General features: G+C 35.3%; 1 protein-coding gene across 1 annotated transcript in view; it reads right to left on the reverse strand.

The window, feature by feature from the left end:
• The window catches only part of LOC129217209 (B-cell CLL/lymphoma 7 protein family member A-like), a 50,051-nt gene that overhangs the window by 20,370 nt on the left and 11,510 nt on the right, over positions 1-18,171 (reverse strand). Inside the window, exon 5 of the mRNA XM_054851482.1 lies at positions 12,990-13,073. Coding sequence (XP_054707457.1) covers positions 12,990-13,073 — 84 coding nt within the window. The remainder of the gene's footprint in view (positions 1-12,989; positions 13,074-18,171) is intronic.

Genomic DNA, 18,171 nt, shown 5'->3' on the forward strand with positions numbered 1-18,171 from the left:
CATTTGAAAATCAGCATATTTATTCTACTTATTATAAGTTATCTTGTGAGAAATTCTTGAGGAATTTTGCTTGATTATAAGAACTTTATGATTCGGCCTGCGGCCGCCCCTTGCTTTGGCCGCCCTTGTGCGGCGCACACTCTGCACACCTGCTAGGATCGGCCCTGGGAAATGTCTTCTTTAGTTAAAATTAACCATGGTTCTCTATCAGTTTTCTATGTTCTGAAAAGACCGGAAAAGACTTCACGAATTTCTAAGTCATCATCTAAAAAACGAAAAACAATTTTTCTAGTCTGGAAATGTGTCAAGTTTCATCAAATAGTTACTGAGAACCAGCGAGATTTTTTTTAATGAACAATAATTTCCGGCTTACATAAATTAAATTCACCCATTTTCTATCATTCTGCTCAAAAAATTTGGGGGTGCGACCAGTGGCGTAGATAGGGAGGGGTGGAGGGGGCAGTCCGCCCCGGGCGGCACTTTTTGGGGGCAGCAATTTCACACTTTTGATGCAAAAAACTTTCAGGCGTTTTCGCAATAAGGAAATCATGCTTTTCATCTATTACTGGAGGCAAATAAGAAAAAAAAAATGTCTTCGAATTGTAAGATTTTGGTACGACTATGATAGTAAAATGACTCTAATACAAAACATGTGTTTTTTTTTTGTGGACATCTCAGCACTATTGTTTTTTTCTCCTCTTCTTTCGTCTGAAGCTACAGACTGAGGGAGGTGGTAGTTTGAAGTGAAGGGACCATGTTTTTTTTTCCTTTTTGCTGTTAAGATTAACTATTACTGAGGAAACAAGAAATTTTATAACCTTTCGTTGTATGATGATGCTACCACTTGATTTTAAGTAAGTTCTTAGGAAACCACCGTGTTTAAAAGAAAGTGACAAAAAGAGTAAAAGGAGAGAGGTCTCAAATGGCAGGTGATTTTATGCTCATTTCCAGGATAGAATAATCTGTTTCAACAATTACTTTGATTTTTCATTGACTACAAAATTTTCACTAAGACAGAATGAATTTTATGTTCATTTCATTAATAAAAATATTCACAACTCGAATAATAATTGCTTGTGCTACTCTATTATATCAACTAATTCCTTTATACAATGAGTTTCGGATTTAGTCATTTATTTTAAGGAAAGGTTTTTAATTAGTAAAATGATCTTTAGGCAAAGACTTTCAAATTTCGACCTCTATTAGTGAAAAAAAGAGAACTATCCAAATTTGGTAATATAGCAGAACCGGATCCAGAGAAGGGAGGAGAGTGAGTCTTGCTCCTACCCTGGGTGACAACTTCTGGTTTTGTCAACATTAGGTGAGTCTCTCAAGCATGGATCCAAAGGGGAGTCTAACTCCCTTTAGAAAATAAATTGACCCTTTAGCTGCTTCCTTCTGTCACAAAGCTTAAAATGCATTTTCAGGACTTTAATTTAAGGAGGAGAGCACTTACCATTCTTTCCTCCCCTAATTTGGCAAAACATAGCCTAAACAGCGTTTTGAAGGGTTCCGTTCCCCCCCTCCCCATTTCGTTGTCTAAAGTGTGCCACAGATAGTTTTAAAATGTGTTTTGAGGCCCGGAGAATTTTGACTCACCGAAGACAGCTTAAATTCCATTGTTAAACCCTCAATAAATGTCACATCAACCGAATGTTCCAATTCCTTAACGTCATCAAACAGCCCAAAAATGCAGTTTTAGGCTTTGAGTCTTGAAACATTTCCAAGGGATGACGTCCTCCTCATCCCTTCACGTTCCATCTTTTAGCCTAATACTGATTGAGTTTTTATAACCTTAATACCAACAAATTCCTGAGGGCGGTCAAGCTCTGAACCTTCCTGTATAATGATTAAAGATAGTCTAAAAAGTGTATTTAGGACATCAACTTTGATCTTTAAAATCCACATCTCATCCAATGTCTCCAAAAATAGCTTAAAAATGGGTTTTTGAAACTTAAACTTCCAAAACATTCTAAGGTAGGGACCCCAGATATGCACGAAATCACCTAACGTCATACAGTTGGCTACAAATTTCGTTTTTAGAAATTTGTGAGGGAAGATTGCAAATCCTTTTTTCCCAGTGGTGAAGAGCATAAAATGAGCAACAGTTTCGAAAAAGAATTCGCGTGGGAAACTCCCCTCCGAACTCTCTCTCTCTCAAAATGTTGTCCGTCAAACAACAGCTAAAGTTGCGTTTTTTGGACGTCATTTTCAAAAAGTTTCTAGGGGAGGCTTCTGACTTCTCAATATTTTTGGAAACATTTGGAAACTTATGCCACCAAAGATAGCCTACAATTGCGTTTTTGAAACATCGGCATCAAAAAATTTCCAGAAAACTCCTGAATGTTTCCTATTCTCCTTAACGTCATCAAAGATAGACTAAAATTGATTTCAAGTTTGAAAATATTTCTGAAGGAAAATCCAGTCTTTGTTAGAGTTAGAACTTTACACCCCTAGATACTGCTTACATTTACGTGTTTCTCAGTTTTGTTGAAAAGCTTTCCGGACAGCGCCCCCGAACCTTCCCCAATATCTTCAAGTATGAATAGATAGCCTAAAATTGCTTTTTTTAACACTTCAGTTACGGAAAATTTCCTTGAGAAGTCTCGACCCCCTAACGTCATCAAAGAATGCATAAAACTAAATTTAATTTTGAAAAAAAAAAAATCTGGAAGGAGCTTCAAGAATCTTTTCTATAAGAGTTTCTATCTTAATATTGCTTAAAATTCCAAATTTTGACTTAACTTTTGGAATTTTTCAGTGGGGCTCTGAATTCCTTTTTATTTCTTCTGCAAGAAAAACAAGAGAAAAAAATAAGTTTCTCTTCTTGTTTATTAAAATCACATTAGAATACTTTTGACTCTTTAATGTGTCAACTATTTCCCATCAAAAAGGGCGGTAAAGTGAGGAACCGCCGCAGGCGGCAGAAAGTGTAGCTACTCCACTGGGTGCGACCACCCCCTCTTGACCCCCTATTTGCTGCCCTTGGGGGGGGGGAATAGACCCTTTTTACAAAGAAAACTAATAAACCCCAAACACTATTTTTATGCTGGTAACCAGACTTGATAGTAAACTTATAAAAGGGTCATTCTAGGTCAACTCACATACCTTAAAAGTGAGTGGTCACAGATTGTTACAATATTTTATAGGTACATTCCAGTTACTAAGTGGTATATTAATATAAAATTTTAACCCTCTAGCTCAGCGGTTCCCAACCCATGGGCCGCGAACAGCATGTTACTGGGCCATGAATCTGAACCAAGATATGTCTTGAGATATTAATTTCTGTTTTTTGCAAAAATTCACTTATTAGATATACCATTACTCAGAAACTCTAACTGGCTCATCGCCAATAAGGAACTTTAGGATTAAGATTTTTCATATTTCTTAAGAACTTTCTCTTAAAATTGAAGGTGAAATCTAATGAATCAGAAACTTCTTTAATGAAAAATGCCAAAGAAACTAGTATAAGCTTCCAGCTCCAAGGTAAAGATGCACCTCCTTTGCTGAACTGGCATGACTAACTAGTGAATTGAGGCCCTTGATGGGCTTTCCTACAATCTACGTATTTAAATGAGACTTTTAATTGCTGTTTAATATATATATATATATATATATATATATATATATATATATACCGTAAAATCCCGAAAATACCCCCCCCCTTTCAAAACCAAATCGATAAATTTCAGGGGGGGGGGGTTCACAAAAAGATCGTTTGAGAATGTCAATAAATAAAAACATGATACGATATTCTTGTAACAATAAATTGAATGGTGGCGCCATCTGTTAGCGGAAAATCGACACATTATTTACTAAGCAAAACCTCAATTTTGATTTAAGAGGGTATTTTAGCCTAAAAATTCAAAATTGCCGCCCTGTAGACGGTTAGTAATTTTTTATTTTTATTATTTTTTAAAAATATAATCAAAGTTCAAAAAAAGGAGACAAAAAATTAACTTTTTTTTTTCAAAAAGGTACCACTTCGTAAAAAAAAAAAAAATTCCAATCGGCTACTTCCAGAAAATTTTACATCCTTATTTAATAAGAATTTACCTTAACTGTATGTTTCAGATCACCTGGAGGATTAAAATTACGTCAACTTGGACACACCTCTTTGTCAGCCACCACCAAATACGATTTAGAATTTTATTTTCAACTGTTATGCACACACATTTTTATACTTTTAAAGTATCAATAAAAACTGATAAAAATGGAGAGTGAAAGTAGTTCCTGATTTTTTCCCTATTATACCCATAAAATCAAGCCTCTAGACCATTAAAACCTAAAAACTATTGTAAACAATAAAAATCTGCAATTAGTTTAAAATATCCTGATTATTGCACCTAAAATGAGAATAAGAGAACCGAAAATAACAATAATAATTAAAAGCAAAATTTTATTTTATACAAACGAGCCTGGAATATTTTAGATAAAATTTAAAAAAAAATGGACATATTTAATCATCGTCTGAAAATCCTTCAAAATCAGATTCCATATCATCTTCTAATAGAGCCAAATCCAAGAGTTCGGGCACAAGTTCGTCAGCCGGAGCGCGAAAAGCACGGGCAAGTTCCGAATGGAGTTCCCCATTTTCGGACCCATCCAATTTGATCGATATCCCACAACACTTGAACGATTTGACGATTAATTCCTCTGGAACAGCTTCCCACGCAATCGACACCCATTGTAGCACATCTTGTCGGGAGGGCTGTTTCAGGTTTCCTTTTTTGTTTTCTCTTCCTTTCGAAGGTAATTCCCCCATAGTTCCTGCAATTTAGCCTTGAACGGCTTATTCCAGCAAACATCTGCTGGCTGTAATAAGCTAGTACAGCCAGCAGGTATTAGAAGAAGATTTGTGTTAACATCGGATAGCGCGGATGAGGCCTCCGATGATTTATGAATGGGTGCGCGATCCAGGATGAGCAGCCGCTTGACATCATCTTCGTCGGCTCCCCACACTTTGCGGACCCAAAGCTTCAAAGTGTCGGCATGCATCCAGCCGTTGGTAGTTGCAGTAACCCGAATATTGTCCGGAACTACCAGACTGGACCAGGCTTTGGTTGGAATTTTGCCCGAAGGCTCTTTCAGCACGCACAATGCTGGTAATTTGTGCCCAGAAGCGCGGGCGCACAACGCAACGGTGAATCCCCGCTTCTTGCACCCTGTATTCATTATTCGGATTGTTGACTCGCCTTTCGGGTTGTTCGTCCGATTCGTCGGCATATCAAAGCGGCACATCATTTGGTCCATATTACCAATATTAAAATCGGTGTAATGAAAAGTTATACGGGATTGTTTCACACAGTTCAAAAAACAGGAAATTTCATCCCTGAGGTCTTCTGGGGATTTTTGAGAGTCGGTCGTCCCAATTCTCATGCTAACGTTGAAACGCTTTTTAAAATTGGCTACATATTGAGCCGTTGCTTTGAAATCCTCCAGTCCGTATTTTTTACCAATTTTTCTTGCTTGCTCTGCAAAGAGTTTGTTACTCACTGCTCGTCCGGCTTCCCGCTCCTTTTCTAAAAACTCGTAGAGGTCCTCATCCATTTCATCGGATAATGGCTTTCGGCCGCTACCAATTTTCCGGATCTTTTTATTTTTTCCAAATTCGTTGGTTGACAGAACATCTTTCTTTTTGATCCAGTCCCGTAAGCATTTTCGATCAAGTTGAAACTCGCTCGCCGTTTTATGGAGAGAAGATCCATGAGCTTCATGCCAACGCAGTATTTCGAGCTTTTTTTCTACTGTGAAGCTCCTCCGAGACATTGTCGAACAATAAATAGCAGCGCGAGAGAACAAGATAAACAGACGAAGAGAGAGCGACGAGATAAATGTGGGCAGGTGCAACGAATTCTAGCTGGGTTTATCACGTGACACGAACGGAATGCAGCGGCGTTGACCTTGATAATCTAAGACCGGTTTGGATGAATGAAGAAACTGGGTCAGGCTTCCGGTCCTTCGCTGCTGGCGTGCATGCACTGTACAGTGAGTTTCCAAAAATGAAATGTGCGGAATCAGGGGGAGGGGGGTTATATTCGGGATTATTGAAAAATTTCCCTTTCGGCGAAAAGGGGGGGGGTTATATTCGATAGGGGGGTTATTTTCGGGATTTTACGGTATATATATATATATATATGTAAATGCATTGAATGCTGTGAATTATTTGAAACAAACTATCCAGTTTCAATCCAAATATCAACTCACTTGTAGATGAAAAACACCAAAAATCCCATGGAGATCATTTTTGGCAACTTTGATGAATTTTTTTTGAGTTTTCTTACAACTATGCCAGCTAAGTGAATGCACTAAAAAGTTATTTTCTTCCTTAAAAATTATTTTGAAAATTGTAATTCTACAGTATATTTATTCCAAAAATTCTGAGAGGAGAGTACCAAACTCCATCCATCCCTCAGGTTATTAAAGGCAGTCCAAAATCGCATTTTTAGGATTCCCAATTTCGAATAATTTCCTTGATAGGATTCCAAGCCCTTCTTCTAACGTTATAAAATATAGCATATTGTTTGATTTTGATTTCAAAAAATTTTCAGCTTGAATGCCTTTGAACCTCACCTTTCTCTAACATTGCTAAAATACGGTATAAAAATGCATTTTCAAAACTTCAATCTCCAAAAATTTTGGGGAAATGCTCCGAATCCCATTCTTTTGCCTAACATCATCAAATATGGCCCACTGAGTTTTTAGGATTAAGAGTTCCAATTTTCAGGGGGGAACCCCCCCCCCCCAATCCCCTTTCCTAACTTCTTTGAAAATCGTCTAAAATTTGCAATTTTGGAAATTCAGTTTCAAAAATTTTCTGGGGAAATGTCTACCCTATCATTACCAATGATGGCCTCAAAATGCTATTTTAAACATGAAGGTTTCGAGGCATTTCCACAGGGAATCCACCAAACTTCCCCTTTCCCTAACATCGCCAAAGATCTTCTGGAATTGTATTTTGTAACTTCTACTTCAAAAATTCAAAAGGAGAGTTCCGAATATCATTCCTTCCCCTTACACCATCACAGATGGAATATATTTGCGTTTTCAAAGACATCCAAAAAATTTTCAGGTGAGAGTCCTTTTACTTAATGTCATCGAACGGTATATGCCTAAAATGTCGCGGCCAAAATGTTGCGGGCCAAAATGTCGCCGGTCCAAAATGTTGACGATCCAAAATGTCGCCGGCCCAAAATGTCGCCAGTCCAAAATGTCGCCGGTCCAAAATGTCGCCGGTCCAAAATGTCGCCGGTCCAAAATGTCGCCGGCCCAAAATGTCGCCGGCCCAAAATGTCGCCAGTCCAAAATGTCGCCAGCCCAAAATTCGCTAGTTCAATTGGTACGAAAAATTTAAATGTACGTCGATGCTTTTCAGCATAAAAGTTGCGAAAGAATATTAATTGCCTTTCAAAGTAAGTTCCTTCAAAAATTCCAAACGTTTTCTCCTGTCTTAATTCGTAAACATCAGATTAATTCCAGAAAATTAATAGTTTTCAGAAAAACATACGTTTTTCTGTATACTATTACAAACGTAAACATGTGAAAGGCTGCTGCAACGGAATTCTCTTTCTCGTTTAATCTGATTAATAATAATACTCAAGATGTAACGCAAAGGATCAAGATGTAACGCAAGAAAATTGGTATGGAAGTAAAACTAAACTGTTCTAAACGCGAATGAAAGAATAGTGAGACGCAATGTAAATATGGCAAGAGAATAGGCGGTTTGTATTTTTTGGCGTAATGAAGTAAAAACAAATAACTCCTTCACTCTAGCATATTATTACGGTAGCGACAGGTCAACCATTTAGGGGATCAGGCGGAATGGCCCCCGACTTTGAATTTCTTTTTATATACAAGTGGAAGTGGTTTTTATAGCAATCCTATGAAATTTGCATTGGTTATACGCCCGTTATTCTCCCTCTCCCCTTTCACTGGAAAAATTCGAAATCACGGGCCAGGGTGGAAATAAAGTAGAAAAGTATCTTAATGAAATTTAATTTTCTCATAGATTTATTAACATCACCCTAAAACTGTAAAAAAAAAAAAAAAAAAAAAAAAAACAAAAAACAAAAAAAAAAAAAAAAAAAAAACTACGTTTTCAGTAAGATATATGTTGGTTAAAGTAAGATCAAAACTGTTCTGAGACTTTTTCTGGAAATGAAACTGAAGAAGTTTAACAAGACTGCTCGAGACCTTCCTCTGAGAGGACATTTGTATGTCCTTGGCGACCGGGATTTAGGGACAGTAAAACAAATGTTTAACAGAGATAACAGATTATTGCCGTGGGAACTCCCATCTCTTATGAGTAAAATTCTGAAATTACGTCGAAATGTTCACCGTCAAATCTTTTGAAATCAATGAAACCCATAACTTCTAAAATAGGTGTCTTTCACTCAGATTTTTGAAAAACGACTCTACCCGATGACAAATATTTTCAATTCTCAACATTCATGAAATTTATATATTCGATAGAACATTCAAGGGACAATTTCAGAACAGCTATGTTATTGAAGGTTTTCAAGAGGATACTTTCATGCTTGCGAAGTAGCGCTTGTCAGCTGACTCACATTTTCCAATTTTAAATAGAAAAGAAAAAATTTCATAATGTATGGTGAAATAACTGATATCAATGAGATTATTCAGATCAATTTTGACCTAGACTTATTTTTAAAATGAGTTTCAAAAAGTAATAGTTCCAGCTCAATATAGCTTGGTAATTCAGAAAGAAAAGAATATTGATAATAATAATAATAAACAAATAAATTTTTCTCTCTCAGAAAAAATTGTTGTTTTAATTAGTGAATTTTTATCACGCAAATTGTATAAGAATGCAAACTCAGTTTTTATTTAACACCCACGCTAGTTAAAGTGCTACAAAAATGAGAGGAATACACAGTTAATTCAGATTTTATTGATATCTTGCTCAACTTCTCATATTTATATTCAGTATATTTTTCATTGTTTATTTAATTACACTGACTCATGTAAACGATTATGAAACTCAACTTAGAACGAAAATAAGGCTTGTTTTCGTTTAATTTCACTTGTATGCTCCATTTTTGTATGAATCCTCGCATTACTTCTTAAGATATAGCAGTCACATAAAACGATAAAAATTATTCGGTGATCCATTCTTTTGGGATGACTGATGCCAAAAATAAATGAGCAACTCGCCCTTTAAGATATACCTGTAGACCAAATTTTGTCTTAACCCTTGTACAGTAGACCTTCGTTTTACGCAGGGGTTATGTTCCACGGAAATGCTGCGTAAATCGAAACCGCGTAAATTGAGACCTAATATTAGTGTCAAAATAGGGATTAGGTTCTGTAGATAAAAAAATACTTCATTCTAGTGATGACTGATTGTATAATAAGTTCAACGTGTACTTATATCGAATTTTATGCACAATATGCATAAGGAAAACAAACTAATTTCGTGTTCTGTTTATGAAGAAGAGCTGGTTATGATAGTCTTTTGGTAGTCATTAAGAATTTTTCTCTAATTCTTTGCTCTAATTGTGAGCGGTTTTGGTTGTCGGAGTCGGTATCCTCGTTGGTTTTGACCTCCTTTGTCACTCCTAAAAGCTCTTCTTCCAGTGAGTTTTGAACTGTGTGAGTTTAATCACTTCACTTCTGATGGAAAAAGCTCTGGAACCAATCGCATAAAATGTCTCCAAGGACCCAAGTTCGATTATTAGCACGTCAAAATGCAGTTAGTTACGTGTAATCTTTAGGAGCTTGGGTTTTGAAAGGGAAGAAAATGTTACCAGTTTGCATTGCCTGCGTAAAACCGAAACTCATCCGCGTAAATTAAAATAAAGGTGTCAAATCTTCAACCGCGTATAATCGAAACCGCGTAAAATAAACCCGCTTAAAACGAGGGTCTACTGTATTACTTTTTGAGATATATCAGTCAGAGATAATAAAAAAGAAAGGAAAAAAAAAACATTCGATTGCTCCACCCTCTGGTGTTATTTGCCCCAAAATCTGTCCCCCTGCTGCTTCATAACATTTTATTTGATTCCGTTCATCATTTTTTGAGCAATGACAGTCACGCATATCGATGAAAACGTTCAGTTAAACCACGCAGCCCTAAATCATATACGGGTACTTGCGGGTATCGTTCGAATTCTTACTACAGGTTTTGACGTAGAATGGCCCCAAAAAATCGGTCACATATAAACGCACACTATTCTTGAAGAAAAGTTTAAAATAATTTAGCGAACTATCAGAGGTAGATATGCATGGATCGTATAGATAGATAGTTAGAGAGAACAAAAGGTGGACAAATATAGAGGTGGATACAGTAGATGGACATTAAGAAATAGAGGAACTTCAACGGGGGATCAATAGCCCCCCCCCCCCCCACCCACCTCCCCAACCCACACACAAACACACACCATGACTTTGAAAAAACAATGTTTCACATAAAAGTGGAAATGCTTTTTGTTATTTTCCGACAAAATTTGCATGAAGAGTATGATGCCCTTTGTGCCTCCCCTCCCCCCCCCCTTAAAAATATGCCAAAGGACATAACGGGAGGTAGATCTAGAAAATACTTTATTCAACACAAAATTTATTTAAGCAGCCGCCGATGGCTGAAACCTTGGCTTAAAAAGGCGAATGATAATATTGATGTATAGAGAAAAAGATTGATTAATACCATCGACAATTTTTTTTTAAGCAACCGCCGAAAAAGTCAACATTGGCGTAAAAAGGCGAATGATAATATGTATTGATATATAGAGAAAAACATTGATTAATACCATCGCTAAATTGTGTAAGCAGCCGCCGAAGGCGGCAACCCTGGCGCAAAAGGCGGACCAGCTGGTCGCCGAAGGCGGCTAGTTAAGAAATAAGATAACGTAACGCTTGTATTCTATTTGTTTGCTGAAAAACAGTCGAGAGTTGCGAATCAAAACGGAATAATCTTTTTAGAATTTATCAAGAAACTCAGTCCAGTCCTATTTTTAACGGAGACATTCATTAAAGGCAGTAATCATTTATTCTGCAAATTTTGTGTTAAACAGCATTTTTGTACATTTGCATTTTTCTTACCAACTGAATGAGCGAATTTTGGATCTACGACATTTTGGACAGGCGACATTTTGGCCTGGCGATATTTTGGACTGGCGACATTTTGGGCCGGCGACATTTTGGAGTGGCGACATTTTGGAGTGGCGACATTTTGGGCCGGCGACATTTTGGGCGGCGACATTTTGAGCCAGCGACATTTTGAGCCAGCGACATTTTGGACCGCCGACATTTTGGATCGGCGACATTATGGCCCGGCGACATTTTGGTCCGGCGACATTTTGGCCGTGACATTTTGTCCCGCGACATTTCGGTGGCGACATTTTGACCCCAAACCTCATCGAACATGGTATTAAATTGCCTTTTTGAAACTACAATTCCGAAAAAGAAAAGAAAATAGGATCCTTTTCCTAGAGCGTGCAAGGAGGGGGAGGGGAAGCCTCCAAGGATTACATACCCCCTTAAACTTGCAAAGACGTTTAGCCCCCTCAATAATTTTTGCAAGTCGGTGCCTCTGAATTCTCCCATTATGCGATGCTTTTGTGCATGAGTGTTAATTCCAGTAACATAAATGGAAAGAAAATCTTTTTACCCCGGGATAATGCGGCTCCATGAAAGTGTTAAGTTCTGACTGCTAGTAAACTTTCTGGATCAATTTAATGAAAAAAGAACGCTTTTTAACACACTGTCATGTTTATTTACCTGTTTTGATACTCAGGACGAACAATAACCAGTAAAGTTGACAATTTCGAGTTCTGGCCAGCTTTTTGTCTAAAATACCCGTGCGTGCAGCATATAAATGGTATTTATTAAAATGTACCTCAAAATCATTTGTTACAACAAGGATTACTATAATGACACTTGGAATAACAAAGGACATTATTTCTAAAACAAAAACATTTTTTGTTGACACACTGCGTTTTACACAAACATTTTTTAAATCCTTGACCAGTACCTAAACTTTGAGCTGTAGCAACCGAACAGAGCGATATTTCTACATCCGGTATTTCTATTAACCGGAATGAACTGGAGCCAACATGCTAAACAAGTTCTCTCCCAATGGCCTGGAATAGTTCATAAATGCAGTAGGGCTGCAGATCGTTATTCTATGAAATAACTAGTTAAATTATGAAATACAAGAGAGTTTTACACTTAACAGACATGATCAGTTCTTCCATGAAATAACTAGGTATTCTATAAAATAACGGATTTCATACTTTAACAGTAACATATACAATATATATTTCTTTCAGATTTTTCAAGTTATACCTTTCGAAAATATTAAAGGTCAAATATTAATTAAAATGGCCTGCAAAGTTTAAAATTGTACTTCTGTATCATATAAGTTCTTTTAAATGGCATTACGTTTTTGCATGTAGTACAATTACAAAAAAGTTACATGCATTCAAAAGCTACTCTGTCTGCCAAAATTCATTTTTTTGTAATGACCCCCTATCAAAAAATATTTGTCTTAAAATCTAAAAACTTTAGTTTTTACTGATATTACAAAATGCTATCTCTGTATAAAATTTTAGAAAAATCGGAGGGGGTCAGCTCGAAAATTCAACTTTTTTGGTTGATTTCATATTATGGAATGACCCAAAGGAGAGTTAATGCATTCTTTTTGAGATAGAGGGTATCCGCAGAAGTCGCTTAACAAGTGGTAAAATTTCGGTTGTTTTAAAGAGGTGGTCAGTCGGAGAGAGTTCACTGTATACGATGAAGTACTTCACACAAACTTGAAACTTTTCCGAGAAAATCTATATTTAAGGGAAAACTAACTGTGATATCTATTACTGAATTTAAAGGATCTACATTTACACCATACTAAAGAAATGAATTTTCTCAAATATTCTTTAAAAATGTTGCAATTTCAGGCAAGCATCATATTTTGATTTTAAATGTTAATTCAATTGAAAAAAAAAAAGAAGAGCATATATTGAAGTTTTACTTACCAAGACTAGATTCCTCCATGACACTCGATATAGAGCTTGATTCCCTGGTACACATATGCTTACTTTCACTCCCAATAGGAGAGGCTACAAATCAAAGGAAAATCATTGAATACTTATTAAAATAAAGAAGATTACTATTTTTGTCAGAAATGAATATTGAACAATTTTAAGGTTAATCCAACTGTTATTAAAACACATATATACAGGGTGATGCAAAACTAATGGTCCGTACTAAAAGAGGTGATAGACCTTGCCAAAACAAACAACATTCACAATGCAATGTGTGGTCGGAAAGCAAACGGCAGGGGGAGAAGGTACTTGGCTCACTTAAATGGGGAATGCAATAAAGATCAAGGACAACAATATGAAGACAAAGATCTTTTATTTATAACTTCATAACTACGTTATTTAGATGGACAAAAGACTGTACTCCAGCAGGTGTTGCCCGATTTATGAACATGTACCAGCAAATGTTCGAAGAATAATGTCAACCCAACACAACGGAGCAGCAGCTGATTTTTCGAGGAATGTTCGAACTACATGGATATTGCTAGTGATAGCAATATCAGTATGCCGGTATACTGAATACCCCTATTTGGAGCTATTTTACAATTTTGTAATACCGGTATTTTTGGTATTAGCTAAAAAAAGTTTTTGATTAAAGAGTTTTCAATTTAACTAATTAGATACTGTCATTTTAAATATAAATTTCTTTTTTGATGACATAGTTCTAAAAACAATCTATTGAAGTAAAATTTTGGCTTCAAAAGCATGAATTTATAGAATATCAATGAAAAAAAGTAGCGGAAAGACTACATAATGAAATTTTCATCACCGGATGGTGTGATAAATCGCACTTTCGTAAGATTATTTGAACCACTTTTTTATTTACTCCAGTTCCTTGACTTGCCCTCCAGTAAAAAATAATTTTAAGTGTAGTAATTACGAATGTGTTTGGGCTAGGAACAATTTATTCCAACCATCAATTGCAGCAATTTTTTATGATATTATTTTTAAACATTTGTCTCAACTGTACTGAATTTTGAGAAAAACCTTTTCTTGTTAGTATATAACAAGCAGTAATTTGTAGTCACCTGTATTAATGTGATGTTCTGTCTCGCTATTCAGCTTTATACCAAACGAGATAATATTTATAATACCTTGAACATATGCAAAGAGGTAAGGGATGATCAGTTGGAACATATTTTTAAAAATTTACATAATTGTAAGGAATTTCGAAAAGAAAATGAAAACTAAAAAAAAAAAGAATTTGACAAGATCAAACTCATTGTAAATTTCAAACCAAAGAGTTAACGAAATGCAAACACAAACCCATTCTGACTAAGAGGAAGTCATTGAAGATAATGTTAATACTGGAAAAGAATTGTTGAGAAAAGTTACTATATATATAGTAGCAACAGTTCAGCTATAAATAATAATGATAAAACAACTACCCACAATATAAAATAAAAACCCACACTCACAAAAATGATTTTTTCAAAATCAAAAAGTTAAGACTGAATTATTTGAAGATGAAGGAATTCCAGGCAATTACAGGAAGGAGGTGTGTCACGCATTATTAACAGTACAATCGGCCTGAGTTAATTCCGAAAAAATATTTAAAACTGCAGGAAATTTTTTGACAAAAATGAATTCCAGGCTTAGTGACAAGTAAATAGATGCATTATGTTTCTTGATATTATTGATTTTTTATTATGATATTTGTTCCTTCATTTTATATTTGTTCACAATAAGTAAATAATGCACTTTTTGCACAAAATAATAAAATACGGCAACAAAACATTACGTTTTTGAATATTTTTTGGGATTTTTTTCCCCTCTGGAGACAGCTAAAAGTGTTGTGTACAAGACGTCCGTCGTGCAGGGATGTGCCGACCAAAACTCGCTTTTGGAGCAATCTTGGGAGCAGGAAAATGGTGAGTTTGAAGTAGCTTGGAGCAGCAAAATGGTGAATTTGGAGCAGTCTGGAGCAGTAAAATTGCAAATTTGGAGCAGCTTGCAGCAGCAAAAAGTTAAATTTTGCATCAATTTAGAGCAACTATGAATATTTCACACACAGGAACACGTGGGACATGATAAAAAAATAAAAAAGGAGATTAAGGGTGCAAAAACACCAAAACTACAACTACAAATTGAAGCTAATTCTTTTTTTTTTTTTTTTGTCTAATATTTTTCACAAAAGACAAGTTCTGTCCTCCACTACTTTTTTTTTTACACTTCTTTTTATTTGAATTTAGTGCACACATTTACTTTGCTTAATACATCACTGCTTTAGTGCACATTTAAGCTAGAGTGCTTTGATTCTTATTTTTAGAACTTGTTTGCTTTTATGTAACATATTCAAAAAAGGCTTTTTAAAAAAGGCACAAAAGAATGGTTGAATTAAAAAAACTTTACCTCAACAAGTTACAAGTCAGTTTTAAAGAGCTATTAGATCCCCCCCCCCCCTTCTTTCTTTTTTAGTATGTTTAATTTATTTACTTATATTTGACATTAGTATTTTCCCCCCCTTGGCATATATGTTTATATACTGAAATACTTGATTAACAAATTTGAATATCAAGCAAAGGCAACATTAAAACCTTTTATTTTTAACTGTTTGATATTTTATCACAAAATTAATAATGAAATTACAATGAAAAAAAAATGATTTTGAGAAATGAGTCACAGAAAATGACTGAAACTTGACTGAAACTGACTGTTGAAAACTGACTGAAAAACACACGTGGAAAAAAAAAAGAAAAGAAAAATGTGAAAAAAGAAAATAAATAATAATTCTAAGAGAGACAAAGAATATGGAAAAAATGCCTGAATCTGAGAAACTTGAAATGTCTGCATATTCATTACCAGAGCATTAGAATTTTTGCTATATTTATGTCCAGATTTTTTCTATCTTACGTGTCTGCAACCAAAACTAAAGATCAATTTTCAATATTAATTTTTACAGATTTAATTCGCTTAAATCAATTTCGATGCAACTGGATTGACATTTTGGATCGGGCGTGGCAAGAAGACAAATTTACAAGTCCTCAAAAAATCGTAAAAACAAGCTCCAAATGCATAAACTGCCAAATATGCTAAAAGAACTGCAACATTAAATGCAGAATTGCCGTTTTGGTGCGTTTGTCTAATTTTGGCGCAGAAAAGTCCATTTGGCGTTCTTTTGGATGGCACATCCCTGATCGCATAATCAGAGGACCTTTCCCGAAAAAGCCCTCCAGACTTTTATGATATGACATGAATATTCTAACGTGTGCATTGTTCAATGATATGAAGCTTGTTTTGCAGCTGGTGGGCACTCATTTGAGCATTTGTAATAAATAATGGTTCTTTGTCAAAATATTGTTGTTCTTGGTTTTTATTGCACTCCCCATTTCTGCGAATCAAGTACCCTCTTCTGGCCAGCCATTTGCTTTCCAACCCCACATTGCATTGTGAAAGTTGTTTGTTTTGGCAAGGTCTATCACCCCTTTCAGTATGGACCATTAGTTTTCCAATACCCTGTATTTATTTTTGGTTTTCTTGGCAGCCAGGAATCTCCTGTGCCCGTGATATATATTGTGTGTTGTGTAATACAAGTAATGTAATTCAAATAAAATTGAAAGAATTTAATGATGTAAAAATTAACCAAATATCTAGTGTAGTGTCAGAGTTAAGCTGCTAGAAACAAAAACAGTACAAACACTATTGAGGGAAAATATGAAATATCAAGACAAAAAAGTCATAAATACAAAATTTTGAAAGATTTAAAAAATGGAAAAAACAAATACAAAATAAGACCAAATAAAGAACGGGAAGCAAAGACTGATCTGTCATTAGAGGAAAACCAGCCCCTTACTTCACAACTCTTTCTATTAGCATGAGGGAAGGTCCCAAAAAACATGCTACCTTCCCTGAGAGCCTTCAAGTACGTACAAAAATGGAATCAAATCACTAACCTGCAAAAATGCATCAGTAAACAAGAAAAGGAACTTAATAATGCTGGCTAGTAAATAAAAACAAACCTTACAGTAACATAAGACGCAAGTTACTGGGTAAGAAAACAGTAAAACAGACGAATTGGCAAATTAAAACTGGAGAAGCAATAACAACATTAGAAATTTTCAGGAAGGATCCCATCAGACCTTCTTAGTTTAGGTGACTTTTCTACAATACAATTGAGCTATACTTCACTCTAAAGAGCAATTCTCTACTTTTATAATGCAGCTTAAATAAAACGATGAAAGAACTTAAAGATTATATAAAGCAATTTTTAGTAGATTGTTTTTAAAAAAACGTTGATTTAATTAGTTAATGTATTACCAAAAATTTTAATGAAAATATTTGATTCTACGAAATCAGTCAACTAACACTGAATTTAAAAGTAAGTCTTATCAAAATAATCAATAAGAACACCATTTTCAGAAAGACATGTTTAAATCAAGGAATTCTGTCTGGTTTATATTTTCATTCGTGTGGATAAGTTCTAACTCAGGTGGATAGATATTTTTTGAATTACAAGAAAATTTTTGATAATTCAAAATAATGAATTCATCAGCATAACTTAACGAGTTTGTAAACGTAAAATTTTTTACGTAGTGCAAGTATAGATTTGTAAAACAGAAGAAATTTTTTATCCCTGCAGAATATCCTTTATTTGAAGGAAGCAATATCCTCCATTGTACATGTAGTAGTTGTAAAGACAAAAATTAATTAGATCAGACCATAGACTAATAATAAGAATAGACCGAGCTATGGCAACCCTTTGCTGCTCATGAACCAAACCATGTGACTAGTGGATATCCTACCAACAGCGAGCGTTGATCGTAGCAGACAATCAACGCCCGCGAGCAATAAATAGAATTGATGGAACGCGGAATAATGATCCTTTATGGAGTCCGATTTGTAAATGTTATTCTAAGTTGTAAATATTTTGTTAATATAGTGAGTGTTTCGTTTAGATAGTATTGTGCATTTTCTTTAGTCAATTTCAATAACTCTCTAAGCAATTAAAGATGCAAGCAGCGTCCAAACAGAATCGGCAAACAGTAAGATTTTTACCTACAATTTCAACTTAAGATTCCGATTAGTACATTTTGCTTTAACACAAAACGTTTACTCCATTACGTTCACGCCAACGCTGACGTAGCAGTTCCAAATGAAATAAAAGTTACTGAAGACT

The sequence above is a fragment of the Uloborus diversus genome, chromosome 1, assembly GCF_026930045.1.
Source record: "Uloborus diversus isolate 005 chromosome 1, Udiv.v.3.1, whole genome shotgun sequence".
In the NCBI taxonomy this organism is placed as follows: domain Eukaryota; kingdom Metazoa; phylum Arthropoda; class Arachnida; order Araneae; family Uloboridae; genus Uloborus; species Uloborus diversus.